General features: G+C 36.7%; 1 protein-coding gene across 1 annotated transcript in view; it reads right to left on the bottom strand.

Annotated features, from left to right (window-relative positions):
- Window positions 1-14959: 14959 nt before the first annotated feature.
- The window catches only part of LOC122791027 (adenosine receptor A1-like), a 384156-nt gene continuing 382019 nt past the window's right edge, over window positions 14960-17096 (bottom strand). Inside the window, exon 2 of the mRNA XM_044058791.1 lies at window positions 14960-15943. Within this exon, the coding sequence (XP_043914726.1) occupies window positions 15268-15943 (676 nt within the window). The 3' untranslated portion in view covers window positions 14960-15267. The remainder of the gene's footprint in view (window positions 15944-17096) is intronic.

Raw genomic sequence — 17096 nt, 5'->3', positions numbered from 1 at the left:
AAACAACAAAACACAAAGAGAGAAAATAAATAAATAAATAAATAAATAAATAAACTATTTGGGAACATTATTATGCATTGCTTACTCTGATTAAGAATATGTAAATAATAGATGGATAATAATGAAAAATAGAGTAATGTTTAAATTATGCTTAGTATACTGATGTGATTTAAGATAAATGTATTTACATTTATGCTAATTTTGACATTTAAAGTATAATTGAAAACAGTACCTGTTTTGGTGTAACTTGAAGACAGTAAGAACTTTTCTTTTGTTGTTAGTATTATTATTTAGATTTTTACAGAATATAACATATATAAGATTATTTGTCCTTTAGTTTTTTTTTCTTTTGCTCAACAGTTTTCCAATTATTTACTTCAGCATTTCTCTTCGGTGTACTTATTGTCCAGTCCATAGATTCTTCATGTGTTAGGATGTTGTTGTTGGTAAGGTATTTTATTGCTGAATCTACTGTTTCAAAGATTTTTATTCCATTTGGTAGAAAAACTTTCAGTCTTGCTGGAAATAAAAGATGGACTTTCAGTTGCTTTTCTTCAAGGTTTTATTATTGGTAGAAATTCTTTTCTTTTGAAACGACCTTTGTAGAATAATCATTGTCAAATCTTATTAATGAATCATTGTATTTGATGGGAGAATTTGCCCAAGCATTTCTTAATATAAGATCTTTATCTTGTGTAGAAAAAAGTCTCACAATTATAGATCTCGGCTTGTTCTTACCGGAGAAGAAGCATTTCCAGAAGCTGCTAGTGATCTATGTGCCCGTTCTATACCATATGAAAGAGCTTCAGGTATTTTTGTTACATCTGGTATCCAGGTGGTAAGAAAGTTTATCATATTGTCCCCTTCAGATTTTTCTGGTAGACCATATATTCTAATATTATTTCTTCTTGTTCGGTTTTCCATATCATCAAGTTTTTCTAGTAAATATGTATTCTTTTGAAGTAAGAATTCAGTTTGTTGTTCTTCTACTTGAACTCTAGTGTCAATGTCACTTAATGACTGTTCAATAAGTGATATCTGTCCTTTCTGCTGTGTAAACATTTCTTGAAGCTGCTCCAGTTGTTGTGAGCACTTTTCTTTAAAAGTATCTATTTTATTGTCCATCTTGTCGATTTTTATTTTAAGTTCCTGTATATTTGTAATGAGAGACTGCAGGTCTTTTTTGAGAGAAGAGTCTTGTGCTGTATTCCTTAGATGACTCATGCTGTAAAGCTGATATTGGTGCTGATTTTCCAGTAATTAATTTGACAGGAATTATTCAAGTTCTGACAATAAAATTTTTCTTATAGATGCTCAGAGTTATTAGAAATAAGTTAGTAATAAAAATTTCTTCAAATTAAATATTATTTTGTAAAATTCCTGTCAGGAATTGTATTGAGGTAAGAGAGCTGAAATGAAGTGCAGCTATCAGTTCAGCATCCTAGCCACGCCCCCCCATGTTCACTTTCAAGGTTTTGCAGCCAGAAACTCTGCTGTGAGCCACAAAACCTTGCTGAGATGTGCCTCAATAATACCCATTATGAGATGCCATACGATGAGCACCTCTGCAGTCACAGGTACACTCCGTGTAGGCTCTGCGCAAAGCCTTCGTGGATTTTATTGAATCCTGGGGTTTATATAATGTTGGTTGCTTAGATTATACATCACATGTTGTTTGTCTTTCAGCTTTTCCCGGTTAGGGGTTGCCACAGCGGAACTCCGGTCCGCTAATGATTGTCAGTAGATTTTCATGAACGCTGAGGTGCCAGCTCGACGTCCAACCTTCAAAGAAGGTACGCCCATTTACACATGTCTTTCGAGTGCCCACCCAACCGCGCGGAGGACATGCAGACTCCACACAGAAGGCACTCCCCGCACTCCAGCCGAGAATCGAACGGGAAAACCTCTTGCTGTGAGGCAACAATGCTATTGCTGCACTACCACAGATTTCTTTAGATTATACATCACATGTAACTTTGCTAATATAGTTTGATTACTTTTATATAAATGTAAGTTATCCTATGTTACACGTGATAATTCAATAAAGATGCTTTAAAAAAGAGAGAGAGAGAGAAATATTTACTGACAACTGAGACCATATGTGTTAGCAAGGCAGGTACACATTAGTTAGTGGGTAGCAGGTATACATGTCCTTTCTTTTTCACAGGCTTTTGCTAGTTAAACTGAATGAATATGTACGCGTCCAAACATCAACTTCCAGTACACATTTCCCATGCATGTGGCAATTAGACATGTAAATAAGAGAATGGGCAACATGCCAGTGATGGTCATGCCAGTTGCCAACTGAGTTTTTGTGTACATGTTTTGTACCTAGTGTGGAGGTAGGTATGGTTGAGAGGATACTGGTTACGAGATGTGGCACTGATTGTTGACTGGACGTACCTTTGGATGGTGGTTTCATGGCCATGGAGGTGGTAAAGTAGAGGAGATAAGAACTTACACCCCCCAATTGATTCTTTCGATGGTTTAGTCTATTTTCAAGATGGATGTTGCAGATATAGTGTGGTCAGTGACAGCATGGATCAAGCCATCTTAAAGCTTATCTGTACTGATTAAAAAAACGAGTATTGTTTTCACTGATGTAGTTCACCTCAGCAGTGCCTAATATACTTAAGCATATTTTGGTCACAGCTGGAAGATGGACTGGGCGATGCATCACTCTTCATTATGTGGAGTAACCTCTTCCAGCAGGAGATATAACAGATGCACCCCCACACACTAATAAGATCACCAAAACTAACGGTAAATTACATACCTTGAAAATTAGTTGCTTGTTTGGTCTTCCACTCCTGACCAGACAGATCTTTATTTTATTTTTATATATTTTATTTATTTTATTTTTTATTTAAAAATAAAATAAAATAAATAAAAATACCTTGGAAATTAGTTGCTTGTTTGGTCTTCCACTCCTGACCAGACAGATCTTTATGTATTAAACTACAACAAATTGTCACATACTAGTTTCCTTTTATGGAAAGTTCTTTTATTTTTTATATATTGTCGACTCCTGAACACAGCGTTTGTAGCACACTAAGAAAGGTTAAAAAGTAGAACAAATCACTGTAGACACTCGTATAAAATACGGAACTTGGTGCAAAAAAAATCCACAATTAAAGGAAGTATGTTCACAAATTGTAGAAACGACAAAACGCCAACTAAAATAATAGTTGAAACTTCTCCTAAAGCAGGACGATCACAGGAACAGTAAAAATGAAACGTTTTATTTACCATACAATGAGTTAAGCGCTTTCACTCGTACACCACGAGCTTCCTCAGAACAATTAACTTAGCTTTCCATTCATTCTTAAATACGCTGTATTGGCGCCAAATACAAAAAAGTCCTTAAAGCTACAGTGCTCAGTTGCTAATTGTAATAATTGTAAATGACGTTTCTATAAAAATTGCATTCCTAATGGACTTAGATGCTTTACATTAAAATGTGTTAGAAAAATAACACTGTGTATTGTTACTTAAATTTTATACATCTAAACTTCCACTTTAATGCTCTTAGTAAAAAATATATATTAAAATATCTGTTCAATTACATATATTCTGTCTCCTATATGGTACGTATGTATCAACAAACTTTTGATACTACTTATAAACAATCATACCTTATATGAACCATATAACCTTGTGAAAATACAGATACAAATACAAAGATGTTGTTAATATATGAAAATAAAAATCAAAAAACTACAAATGTCCAATAACAAACACACCCCTACACTAACTTTTAACCATCTAAAGTGGCTTGACTGTGATAAAATCATTTATTCCAGGCCACGTCATTGCATCAGTGTAAATTTGCCACCAATATTCCCTATATGCCAAAGTATTTTTTGTGTTGCCCCCTCTGGGATTGGATTTAATTCTTTCTAAAATAGCAAATTTAAAAAAATGTTCAGTACCTGCTACATTGATGTGTTTGAATAGGGCGTTTTTCACGTCTTTAGTTCTTATACTATAAATATGTGAATAAATCCTTTTCCTAAATTGTCTTTCCGTCCTGCCAATATAATATGCTGGACAGACACTACACTTAGCTATATAAATAATCATACTAGTTGTACAATTACCTTGTGTGGGTCTAATTGTTGTTTTATTATAGTTTTCTAAAGAGAACATCCTGTCTTCACATATATGTTTACATTGTCCACATGCTCCACATTTACTGGTATGCTTCTCGCTATCTGATACTTATGTTGGACCATTCTCGAGTAAGTATTTCAGGTTCTTCCCCATTTTGTACACAAATTGTGGTTTAGGACCCAAAATTTTTTGTGCATCTTCATCCATTAAAATAATTTGCCAATTATTGGTTAGTATATTTTTTACTTGGCTAGAGAACGGTCCATATTGCACTATACAGGCTCTCTTAAAAGATGTATCTTTCACATTAATATCATTAGCCTCTGTTCTTAATGTACCCTCACTACCTACATGTCTAAGACCTAAGAGAGGTGTATATTTGTGTCCCCACTCTTTAAGGACATACTTTCCTGTGTCAGTCATCATACGCTCATCGTATCCCCTCTCTCTGAATAAACCTGTTATAAATTCTAATTCTACTTCCGTTTCTTTTCTATCAGATGTCATTCTCAAAGCTCTGATGACTTGCCCCTTGTAGATGTTATATTTAAGTTTGTTGGGATGGTTGCTACTGTAATCTAAATAAGAAATAGAAAAAGTTATCTTCCTGTTAATCTTGGATTTAAAGTGCTCATCCTCTAAGTATACAAAAGTGTCTAAATACGCTACTCCATATGTACTGCACTCATAGGAGAATTTCAAAAACTCACTGGAGTCATTTAAGTAGTGGACAAAATCAAAAAATGACTGGGTGTCTCCTTTCCATAAAATGTATATGTCATCCAAGAACCGAGAGTAGTAACACACATTGGCAAAATGTGAACTTCTAAAGATGACATTCTCTTCCCAATCCAGTAAGACCAAATTGGCATATATGGGGGCACAAGCTGCCCCCATAGCTACCCCTTTGGTCTGCCTGAAGAGTTCTCCTTCATAATAAATGAAATTATATTCTAATACTATACTAGTAAGCTCTACTAAGAGTGAAATTTGATCCCAAGTCATCCCAGAATGTTTTCTTAAACTATTTGTCAGAGCCTGTAACCCTTCCTCCAAAGGAATACTTGAAAAAAGGTCCACTACATCCACCGATGTAAAAAGAATGTTCTGTTTCTCAATAGTAACAGGATAGTTTTTTTAAGAATTCCCAAGAATCTTTGGTCAAGTGCTGAATTTTAGAATACATAGGTTTGAGTAATTTATCTATAACCTCCCCTATACGAAAAGTTTTAGATTTGCTTCCTGAAATTATGGGGCGAAATGGGGGGTTAATAGTATCTTTATGGGTCTTTGGGATCCCTACAATAGTAGCCAAAACTGGATCTGTAACTAGCATATAGTTGTATGTTTCCTCATTGATTCTGTTCTCAAGTAAGTAATCCTCCAAGAACATATCTATCCTTCTATATGCTTGGTTCACTTCATTTAAAGATGTAACCGTATAATTCCCTGAATTAAGAAAGATGTCATGAATAATACTGCTATAACAAGTGGCATCATAAATGACCATCCCCCCACCTTTGTCCAGTTTCATAATTCGAATACTTTTGTCACATCTTAACTCCCTTAATAATGTATTCTCTTCGTATGATAGATTTTTGTGAATGTTGATCTTACTTACTTTCTTGTTTAGAGCATACAGATCTCTTACAGACTTTTTTTCATAGTTTAGTACTTGGGAATAACTAATAGGGATATAACAACTTTTTTTCTTGAATGAATTAAGCTGTTTGGGTTGATCACTTTTCTGTTGAAACTGCATAGCTAAATTCAATTTTCTAGTGAATAACTTTAATTCACTGATACTGTCCACTACATTAAAAGTAGTCGTGGGTATAAATTTTAAACCCTTTGACAAAAGAGAAAAATGTGTAGTTTCTAATTTTATATTACTATAATTAAAGATCTTAAAGTTGTTAAATGTGTGTACTGCACCATCCTGTTTGATACCCTGTGCAGTAACCTCACTAGTTATGTTAATATCAGATAAGGTGGGGGTGGGAGTATGACCCGTGTACTCCTCAGGTACATTTAATATTTTTTCTTCCACCTCCCCCCTTGATTCCATTTTGCTGAATATACTTTCCTTGGCATCTGAAAAAAATCCTCATCTTTTCTAACATTACCTCTGTGTGTAGTGTTAGCTTGTGTAGTGCTAGCATGTCTATAAAATACTCTTCCTTCATTAGGCTGTTCATTGGCATTCCATCTCTCATTATATGCCTGTTCTTTAAAATTCCATTTATATGCGTTGTGTGATTCATATTGTGCCTTGTCCCTACTAAGTTTTTTATTTTTCTTATCAAATGCTCTTTTTGCCCTATCATTGGCAATTTCAAACTGTTTAAAATACAAATTATCCCATTCAGCGAAAGTTGAATCATATATTATAGCTTGATTCATATTCTCTATATCTTCAATACATTTACACAATTTCTCATCATTAAATTTAATGAGTGTCTTCATGTATTCCAGACCAAATGAGTCAAATAATGCATTGAATTCAATAGTAGTTCTATGAGTTAGCTCTACCCCCATAGGGACCTTGAAAAATCTTAAACCCATAGGAACTATCTTAAGGGACAAACAATGATTTAAATATGCATTATCCAGTTTAATCGCATTAATGGCATTTAATTTTTTTTCCAAAAGCAAAAATCATCTCTTTTAGTGTTCCTTTTGTGGAATAACACCTCTTATTAAATGTCAATTCATTTGTAAAGTCAAATATGCAGTCACTATCAACAAAGTCTTTTAAATTATAAACGTTACTTGCAGACTTTCTGACTGCGTCATTAACGTAAAGTTTTTCAGGTAATGATCTTGTACCTGTATCTTTGCTGTTCTTAGCCGCAACTTGTCCATATGTTTTTATATATTAATAAGTGCCTTTTCTTTGCTTACAATATAATCTAGTTATTGAAAAACATTATACCTTACAAAACAGAAGAATGGAATTCAACAGTATAAAAGAATACATCACTGAAGTCAAAATGTTGCTGGCATTTTATCCTGCCTTAAAACATAGGTGGTTGTGCACAAAACTAGAAACTTTACAGTGAAGTAAATATTTATATGTTTGGTTGTGATCTATAGTTATAATATCTATTTCTTTTTCTCCCAGTATGTTTTCCCTTCTATGGCATACCAAGTGCATTCTCCCACTTTCTTACTTACCTGAACATTCCTCCACCTACCTGCCTGCCTCTCTATATGTCTGTCTACACACCTGCCTGTTTTCCATCTGTCTTTTTGCTTGATCATCCATCTAATTCATTCACTTGTATTCTTTCTTTCTCTCTTTATCAGATTTCCTATTACTTATTATTTATTTATTTGACATTTGTTTATTTTATTGCTAAACACAACAGGAACAACCAGTGGTTACTGCCCTGTCGGTATCGGCGCCTATTTACATTACAGGCTCTCATTCTGTTTATGTCCAGTGTCTCCCTGTTTCATCCCAGCATTTTTGTCTATTCATTCATTCATCCATTCATTAATTCATTAATTCATTATTATGCTTCAGTGCAATTCTATTGCCACAGATAACATGCATCAAATGCTGCTTTTTTGAATGAATTTCACTAAGTAAATATCTAATAATTAAACCTGTGAAATTATAAGTTATACAGGATTTGAGAATGCACCTGGTGACTTTGCGTGATGTGTTCCCTCATATTTTTGTCATTGTCGCAGCTTGATCTGAGGGCATACTCCTTTGCACATCCAGGAAATAGGTGGTTCTGAAGAAGGTATTACACACAGGGCCATATAATTCATAGAAGTTCTGAAATATCACAGAAACTTCCATTTCTTCTCATCAAGCATGATCACAGGGCATTTCGTCTGCAGTTTGTCTTCTTCAATAAAACCATGTGAGTCTCTTAAATGGTAACTGACATTTGTTTACAGTATAAAATCTACCAAACCAAGGACTATATTGTAAGGATAATCTGGGAATCTGTACTTCACAAGATGAGCATGCATATGTGTGTGTGTGTGTGTGTGTATACATATATATATATATATATATATATATATATATATATATGTGTGTGTGTGTGTGTGTGTGTGTATACATATATATATATATATATATATATATATGTGTGTGTGTGTGTGTGTGTGTGTGTGTTTGTGCATGCGTGTGTGTGTGTGTGTGTGTGTGTGTATCTGTGCATATATAAAGCAAAAGTACCTCGACAAGGTTACCTTGTCTAAATACACACACACACACACACACACACACACACACACACACACACACACACACACACACACACACACGCGGGTGAGCACACACACATATACGTGTGTAAATGCAGAATGTGGAATCTAGCAGTGAATTAAAATAATACAAATACTAGAAATTTTGATGTTTATGTTTCATTGTACATTAAATTTAATAAGTAATATATAAACTCAGCAAAAATATTACACAGTTATACTTTCTAAATTTATTCATAATAATGTTATGAGGTACATAGTTACTTTATGCTCAGTATATACATTTGCAGTTAGGCTCATTCTAGCTTAATAAGCAGCAAAAATCCAGTGGAGAAGAGGGTACATACAATATATACATTTATGGTTAGCGTCTTTTGGTTTCATAGACTAGAAATGAACTCAACTGCTATTTGAATGGTCCACAATTTGGTTACCACCCAAAAATCCACACATAGCAGGGGCATTTATTATAACATATTATAATTGTGTGTGTGTGTGTGTGTGTGTGTGTGTGTGTGTGTGTGTGTGTGTGAACGCATGTGTGTGTGTGTGTGTGTGTGTGTGTGTGTGTGTGTGTGTGTGTGTGTGTGTGTGTGTGTGTGTGTGTGTGTGTGTATATATGTGTGTGTGTGTGTGTGTGTGTGTGTATATATGTGTGTGTGTGTGTGTGTGTGTGTGTGTGTGTGTGTGTGTGTGTGTGGGTGTGTGTGTGTGTGTGTGTGTGTGTGTGTGTGTGTGTGTGTGTGTGTGTGAGTGTATGTGCATGTACGTGTATGTGCTTGTATGTTTGTGTGTGTTTATATATTTTTTTCCTCTCTTTAATCATCTCGTTTCCACTGATTATCAAGGTGACATTCTTTTAGTCATGACTTAAGTCCAAGAAGAGATGTTCAGAAAAAAAATACACTAGAATAGAATTACAGTATACCTATAGAGTACAGTATAACACTCAGTACAAATGTGTAAATATAAAGGCCTACACCACAATTCATTCACATTTCCTATACATGAAGAAGGATCAGATGGCATACAATGTACAGTGGGTGTGCAACATGAAGCAATTACAGGGCAGTGTCTGGAGCCATTCAGAGGTCATTACTTATTTGTAGAAGATGCAAATCAAAGGAAACTGTCAATAATTTCTTGTTATCTTTGCAGATAAATTTGAAATCCATGTAAGTAAGCAGCTACTGTTAAAAAATATTATTTTGTATCTATTAGCAGTTTAAAGGCAACAGTCATAGACCATTATATAAGGATTTTGATAGCAAAAGGGTGTACTGTTTAGCGTTTTCATTGAAATCAGGAGATTCCCTGACTTGGTGAAGTAGCCCACACCAGATTAACTATGACCTTCTGGAAATGGCCTTATCCTCACTTGCAGAATTAATTCTGGAAACCACAAAGGGGACACAGAAGTCTCTACTGGTACTGAACTTTACTCCTATAGGCACCTGCTTGTGAAGCATATGCCTGTATGTGTGGTAGAATCACTTTCAGCATTACTTTCCTCTCCAGCAAAATTAATTTCACCCACACCAGAGGAAGGACCCCTAACGAGCCCATATCACCTCCTCACAACTTCAAGCAAAAATACAAGGAGATGAAATCAGTTCTTCATTCTGCAGTGAGATATACCTACACCATACGCTTCTTACAATGTTCTATTGTGTTAGACTAAGGGATGTGGCTTCCATCAAAAATTGTGAGTACAGAGGTGTCATTTTAGATACCTTCTAGCACACAGACATCAGCCAGCATCTATTACAATCAGCAAACCCATTGCCCTCAGGCTTTTACAAATTACATGAAATAATACAGCTTTTAAAGAAAAAAAAACTCAAGAAACGAACAAAACCAAGCAGGTGAACACTCCCAGGATCAATTTATTCGCTGCAAATAACGTAAGCAAAGTACAAGACCAAGCTTTCGGTGAGCTCAGTGTCTCACCTTCATCAAAAAATACATAATACACAAATAATAATAAATAATAAAAAATATATATAAAAAATAAAAAATAATTAAAATTATGTGTAAATGTTGTCCTAACAATAAACATTGTTTAATAACAGAGTAGGACAACTTTAAATTGATCTAACATAAAGTTTTTTTGATTTAGGATATGTGTTTTAGTTAAACACATTTGAGGTTTTACATATGTATATATATATACATATATATATATATACACATATACATATATATATAAAAAATCCCCTTATATATACACACGCATAGAGATATATATATATATATACATATGAAAGTGTATTTTGATATACGTAATTTTTAACATTGTAAATCAATGAAAGTAAACGAAGTGTTTTACTTAGTGTTTAAAGGTTGTATTCGTTCTGTTGACAAGGGTTCTTAACATTATGTAAATGTAAATTTCTTTCAATTTGATAGGTGGTTTTTACAATTGAATGTAATTAACTAATTAACTGTTTTGTATATAAACTAGGTTGGTTGGCTTGTAAATTTGTCTGATGAAGGTGAGACACTGAGCTCACCGAAAGCTTGGTCTTGTACTTTGCTTACGTTATTTGCAGCGAATAAATTGATCCTGGGAGTGTTCACCTGCTTGGTTTTGTTCGTTTCTTCAGTTTGTGATTTTAGGCACGTCTTGAAAAAAAAAACTCAACCATCATTTTCGCTTCGCAACTCACTCCTGCCAAAACGTACGAGGAAAAGTCACTGTGGCTTTTGCCCTGCTTACTTAGTAAACATCCACTCAAAGCCTAGCCCTGCTTTGTCCTACTTTTATAAACATAAAGCTTTTCTCATCTGGGGAAGGAACCTGGATAATGCAGGTGGGTTAAAGCTGGTTAACATAAGTGCCGGAAACCCATGCTATACGATTATTGCTGAAATCTGTAACTTTTTATTACTGACAATGCAGGTATCAGGCTAAAGCCGCAGAAAGAGCACAATATGTTCCCTTACATTACTGAACAGCTGGAAATTATTTGTTGCAAAGAGCAGGATGGGAGAAGGGGTGGAGCTATGCTAATACCTCCATGTTGAAGAAAGGTAAAGATGCCTGTTTTATAGGTTCATAGGTTCATAGGTTCATACTAGGCTATCTGCCCAAGGGCATTTACAAGCCTAGCCCATAGTTTTGTGGCTTACGCCACCCCTTTAGTATGGGGAACTATACCCATTATTTTGCTGTGCCTCTGTCGAGCAGTGACACTGAGGTAATCCCTGGGGTATATCTGCGATCTCCCATCCATTGGTCAAGATTTCTCTTGAACAAGGCCAGCGAGGTGCTCTGCCTCACATATACCGGGATTTTATTCCACAGCATAGGGAGTCTTTGGGTGAAGAATCTATCCCTCCAGCACGTCCTATTAATAGCTGTGTCGAGGTTTAATTCTCCCGCCCTTGTGGCTCTGACGGATCTAGATTTTTTGAGGTGAAGCATATTCATCAAATCAAATTCATCAAAGTTTTGTGAGCTTTAGCCTTGGCATTTTGTAGCTACTTCATATTTCAGCTATCAACCCCAGAACTTGCTTGTAGAAACTCTTGATAAGATAAATAATTACAGATAAGAAATAACTGGGATGGTGATGGTGCTATTTCTAAACATCATGACCAAATAACTTTAGAATGATTCATTACATTACTTCTCCTACTCAGATTATTTACAGGATCAGTTTTGTGGTAACAATAAACTGGATTCTAAACACTTCTCTCCAATACTAAATTAGCTGGCATCATGCCAAAAATATTAAGCAACCAATCCTCAGTGTTTCTTTTATGGGAATCCCCATGTGTCCACAGTACCTTTAGTATGAGGTGTATATCAGGTGAAACTTGTGGAATGGAAACCACTTACACCAATCTTAATTTAGAAAGGTCTGGCTCTTACTTTAACATGATATGATATTGCCAACATCCTAGCAGATAGGTTCAGTGCTAACTTTACCCCCCCCCCTCACCCCCTAGAGGGCCCATCTCTATACCGGAAGAATGCAAAGTTCCTATAATCACGGCTGCATAGGTGAAAAACACACTCTCCAAAGCCAAGAACACAGTGTCCATGGGACCTGACAATATCCCTGGCTGCGTTCTACATGAACTACAGAATGAACTGGCACCCTACCTAAGTACCATGTTCAATCATAGCCTTACCTCAGGCTTTGTACCCACTGAATGGCGCACCGTGACGGTTATCCCACTCCACAAAGGGGGAGCCACGAAGGACCCCGGGAACTACCGCCCCATTAGCCTGATGAGCCTGGTCTGCAAGGCCATGGAATATATCATCATGGAACTCATAAAAAAAGACACCGGTAATCTCCAAACTCTGGACCCTACCCTGTTTGGATTTGTAAAAGGCAGATCATGTCTCCTAAACCTGATTGACTTCTTTGAAGCAGTCACCAAAGCCATAGATGAGGGTAAAATGGTTCACACAGCTTATCTAGATCTTGCCCAGGCTTTCAGCACCATCCCCCACTCTGGAATTATAGATAAGCTCACTAAACTAGGTATAAATCCCTATGTCACAAGATGGGTTGCCAACTGACTCACGGACAGAACCCACACTGTGAAAGTAGCGGATTCCAAATCCAACATCATACCAGTGACAAGTGGAGTACCACAGGGTTCAGTCCTGGGTCCTCTCCTGTTTGGTATTTACTTCTCTGAAGTGCAGGCCAACACAGGAGGTCTTTGGCTAACAAAGTTTGCAGATCACTGCAAACTAGGAGCCATAATCGAAACTCCTAATGATGTGGACAAACTACAAAAGGGCTTCACTGAGACAGATACCTGGTGTCAAAGCCATGGCCTGAAGCTCAATGCCAAAAAGTGTATTGTCATCCCCTTTGGTAAAAACTCTGTACCCATGAACTACCACATAGCTGGTAGTCTACTTAATGCCAAAAATGTGATAAGAGACCTTGGGACACAGGTGGACAGTAGTGTCTCCTTTGATAATCACATCGCCACAGTGGTCAGGAAATCCTTCTACGTGGCTCATCTCATCACAAAAGGATTCTCAAAAGAGGTCATTGTCCCCCTCCACTCATTACTCATTAAACCCATTATAGAGTACAATGCCCCTTTTGGTATGTATCTCACAAGACATCTACAACAACTGGAAAGACCACAGAAATACCTCACAAAGAGGATTACTGGCCTCAAACAGATGCCCTATGCAGACCGTCTCAAAAAACTACAGCTTTACTCCATCGCATATCCCCTACTCAGGGGCGATCTCTGCCTAACATACAAAGCTATGTCAAACCCAGAGCTGTTGGACATGCTCCACTTAAAGAAATCCCAATCCCTCCGAGCTACATGCTCTAGGGACCAAAACCTTGTCACCACCATAAACAGAACATGCTGGAGGGATAGATTCCTGTCCCAGAGACTTCCCATACTCTGGAACAGACTACCTATCTATATCAAACAAAGCTCCTCATTAGCACTCTTCAAGAAAAATCTTGATGATTGGATGGGAAATGGGAAATCCACCCCGGGGATCACTTCTGTGGCTCTGCTCAACAGGGGCACAGGAAAATAATTTTCTTGGATGGCGAAAGTCAGGGTACATTTTTTTGGCTAGGCTTGTATGGGCTCTAGAGCCGATAGCCTAGTACCTACCTATGAACCTATGAACATCAATTTGATTAATCTGGAGTCTGTCGTCACAGGGAAACGTGTGTCTCCAATGATTAATTAGAAATATACTACTCTAAATGTCATTGATTGGCTAAAACTGCATAAAAGCAAGAGCTTAAATACACAAAATACAAAAAAACACAAGTTTTCATGGAAGAACTGCTTTTGAGCAGTTTCTGACATCCCTGGTTCAGAGGCTACTTACAGTAGAAAACATACCAAATTAAATGGATGCTGCATATTCATTTTATAACTTGTTTCAACTGGAATTATAGAGGAATCCATTCTTACAGAGTATGTGATCTCAATGTGGAACTCAGTAAGGACGGAAGCTTGCACAACATGAGAAAAGCTCACACGTACCATGTTTGTTACAAATGCCTTCTTCAGAGAGCAACAGTATAAAAACTTAAAATCCAGATGGTCTGAGTTGCAATGCAGCATTTCAATGTGCTAATTGTGCCTGACTCACAGCCTGCATTGCAGTAATCATCACCATTCCTTTATCCTTTCTCCTACAAAGTCATCTGTACCCAGGGGGATAAACTGGCCAAAAATGGCTTTAAAGTGGAGGCTCACAGAACCTGCAGAAAGTATGAGAAATCCAGATTTAGCAGTTGCATCACTAAGTCCTGGCATTCACGCCTCCATTTTATAACTAGTGCTACCCATTTTAAGAAATAACTCCTTCAGCACAACAGAAATCCTAACACTGGAGCTGTGTGGGTTAAATGAATAATCAGCAACCATCGCAATGTGCCTGTTTTGTCTGTGGTGAGACTCTCGCATGATTCATCTGTCGTTCTCTCCTGCCGTACTGTTTTTCCTCCCGTTGTCAATATCATCTGTCCTCCCTCTTGCATCCCTTCATTCCTGCACACACAATACAAAGCATGCACACAGTGTGTTGTGTGCACAGACTTTAGTTAGGGAGCAGAAGTGTGTGTGCGTGTGTGGTGTGTGTGCGTGCGTGTGTGGTTGTGTGTGCGTGTGACGTGTGTGTATGCATACTAGTGCAGTTATAAGTATATGTGTGAGTTGTGTGTATACCTAAATGCATGGGTATATGTTTGTAGGATTGGTGATCTCCCTTAACCCGCAGAGTGTATACGTGTGTCTACATGTATGCACCTGCATCTCATGCAGGATTGCTTGTCTGCCTTATGCCTGCAGATTGCTGGACTAACATTCAGCTGCCACATAAATTTGAATAGGATAAACCACATTTTTGAAAATTAATGAATTCTGTATTTGTATATTAAGAAGTCTGTGTCTACAGGGGGACATTCATTTCCCTTGTTTTTCTGTGGAATTTTTTGTTAATTCATAGGTTCTATTGCTGTCTAAATTGTCATCCGAGCTAAACTGGGCATTCAGTCTCTTCTGCTTGACATTCATATTACTAATATTCAAGCTTCCAATCCTGATGAATACTCTCCGAAACTTTTTTATCCTGAATGCATAAACTACAGGATTTACTGCTGAGTTTAAATGTGATAAAATAATACCTGTATATTTGATAGATTTCTTAATATTAGCAGAGCAGGCATACTCTATGATATTCATCGCATGCATAGGTATAAATGTTAATGCAAATAAAAGCAGCACTAGAGACAAGGATTTAGCAAGTTTCATCTCCTTCTTATAGTAATTTATGGACTGCTGTCCATTTTCTGTCTTGAAGCTGAACTGTTTCCTAATGATGTAGAACACTGCTGCATATAACATAATCATGATAGTTAGAGGGAAAAACCATCCCAGAACGTTAAAGAACATCATATATTCCAGCTTTATAACAGATCCAAATTCACACTTTATGTGGTCATCAGTTGAATTTTGTTCTGTCTTTATTGTTTCTCTGTTGTGCCACCCAAATATCGGAAGCATTCCAAGTAGGGCTGATGTTGACCAACAAATGCCGACAGCAACGCAACCTCTGAATGGAGTAACAATGCAGCGGTACCTAGTAAAAGAAAGCTGTTTCAGTATTATGAATAACATAGTCTGCATTTTATAGGATACATGTATTTCAACTGTAATGCAACAATTAGCACTGATGGTTTTGTTTTCATATGTCATGTAACAGTAGGAGTGAGGCAATAGATGCTGATTTGCAACAAAATTTTATACATTAAGAACATAAAGTTGTTTCAGAAAACAAAAAAGCAAATAAAAAAAACTCATTCAAATAAAAAGTCTATAGTTTCCATGTCATAAGGGATGGGTTCAACCTTCTGACATCATCAACTGAGTTATAAAATGTCGGGTGTACTGAAAGAGCAGAGATCTTTATTTACAAAGTACTGCTTTGACTTTTGGGAAGAAACGTTGCAGATAAACCCACAACATTATTTTCTTTCTTCAGTTGTGCCTCTCTTTGTGCATTTATGGGATCATCTCAGTTCTGATGTCAGCCTTGCACCTGCTCAGGTCCATGTTTTCCAGATGTCCTGTCACTTTTGAGGGTATGTCCCTGCCAAGCCACAAACACACTCAAATTCAGGAGCTTGGAAAATGCACATCACTCACTACCTATTACCATCGGCTTTGGCTATGGTCTTTATCTGCTAAAGTAAAATGCATGCTAAATGATCAAAGTGGTTTGAGATAGAAAATATCTGCTTTTCTACCTTATGACTTAGTTATCAAACTGCTGATTGGCTAAAATAGCTTTTGGATGTCCTTTGTACTTTTTTGTCTCGATATATACAGTTCCCATAATATCCCTTTAACAATAGTACTTTTAGACGTGCCGCAGAAAATAGTACCTCCAGTGCCCTCCAGAGAGGCAACAGTGCCTACACACATGGCCCAGTGCATAGTACCGCCATCTTTTCAGGAAGCTGTGCCCCTGAATAGTGTCTCAGTTCATAATACCACTAACTATCTAGGTAGCAGCTATATAAGATACATAGACGTATGCAGTTGTAATTTATTTTGGGCTGATGTTATAACACGCCAGTCTTTGAAATCTTTTTCTTCGGGGAAGCATTTTCATGACATATGATCCAAGTGGAGACTTTTGAGGTCACACTGTGAAATTACCTTTTTGCACCTAAATTATCAGTTATCTGTGTATTAGTTCATGAGGTAGTCCTCCAGTTACTTGCTCTCAG

Source organism: Protopterus annectens, chromosome 16.part0 (assembly GCF_019279795.1).
Source record: "Protopterus annectens isolate FY-2018-M chromosome 16.part0, PAN1.0, whole genome shotgun sequence".
In the NCBI taxonomy this organism is placed as follows: Eukaryota; Metazoa; Chordata; order Ceratodontiformes; family Protopteridae; genus Protopterus; species Protopterus annectens.
The sequence above is the reverse complement of the archived record's forward strand: the minus strand, read 5'-3'. Positions and strand labels throughout refer to the sequence as shown.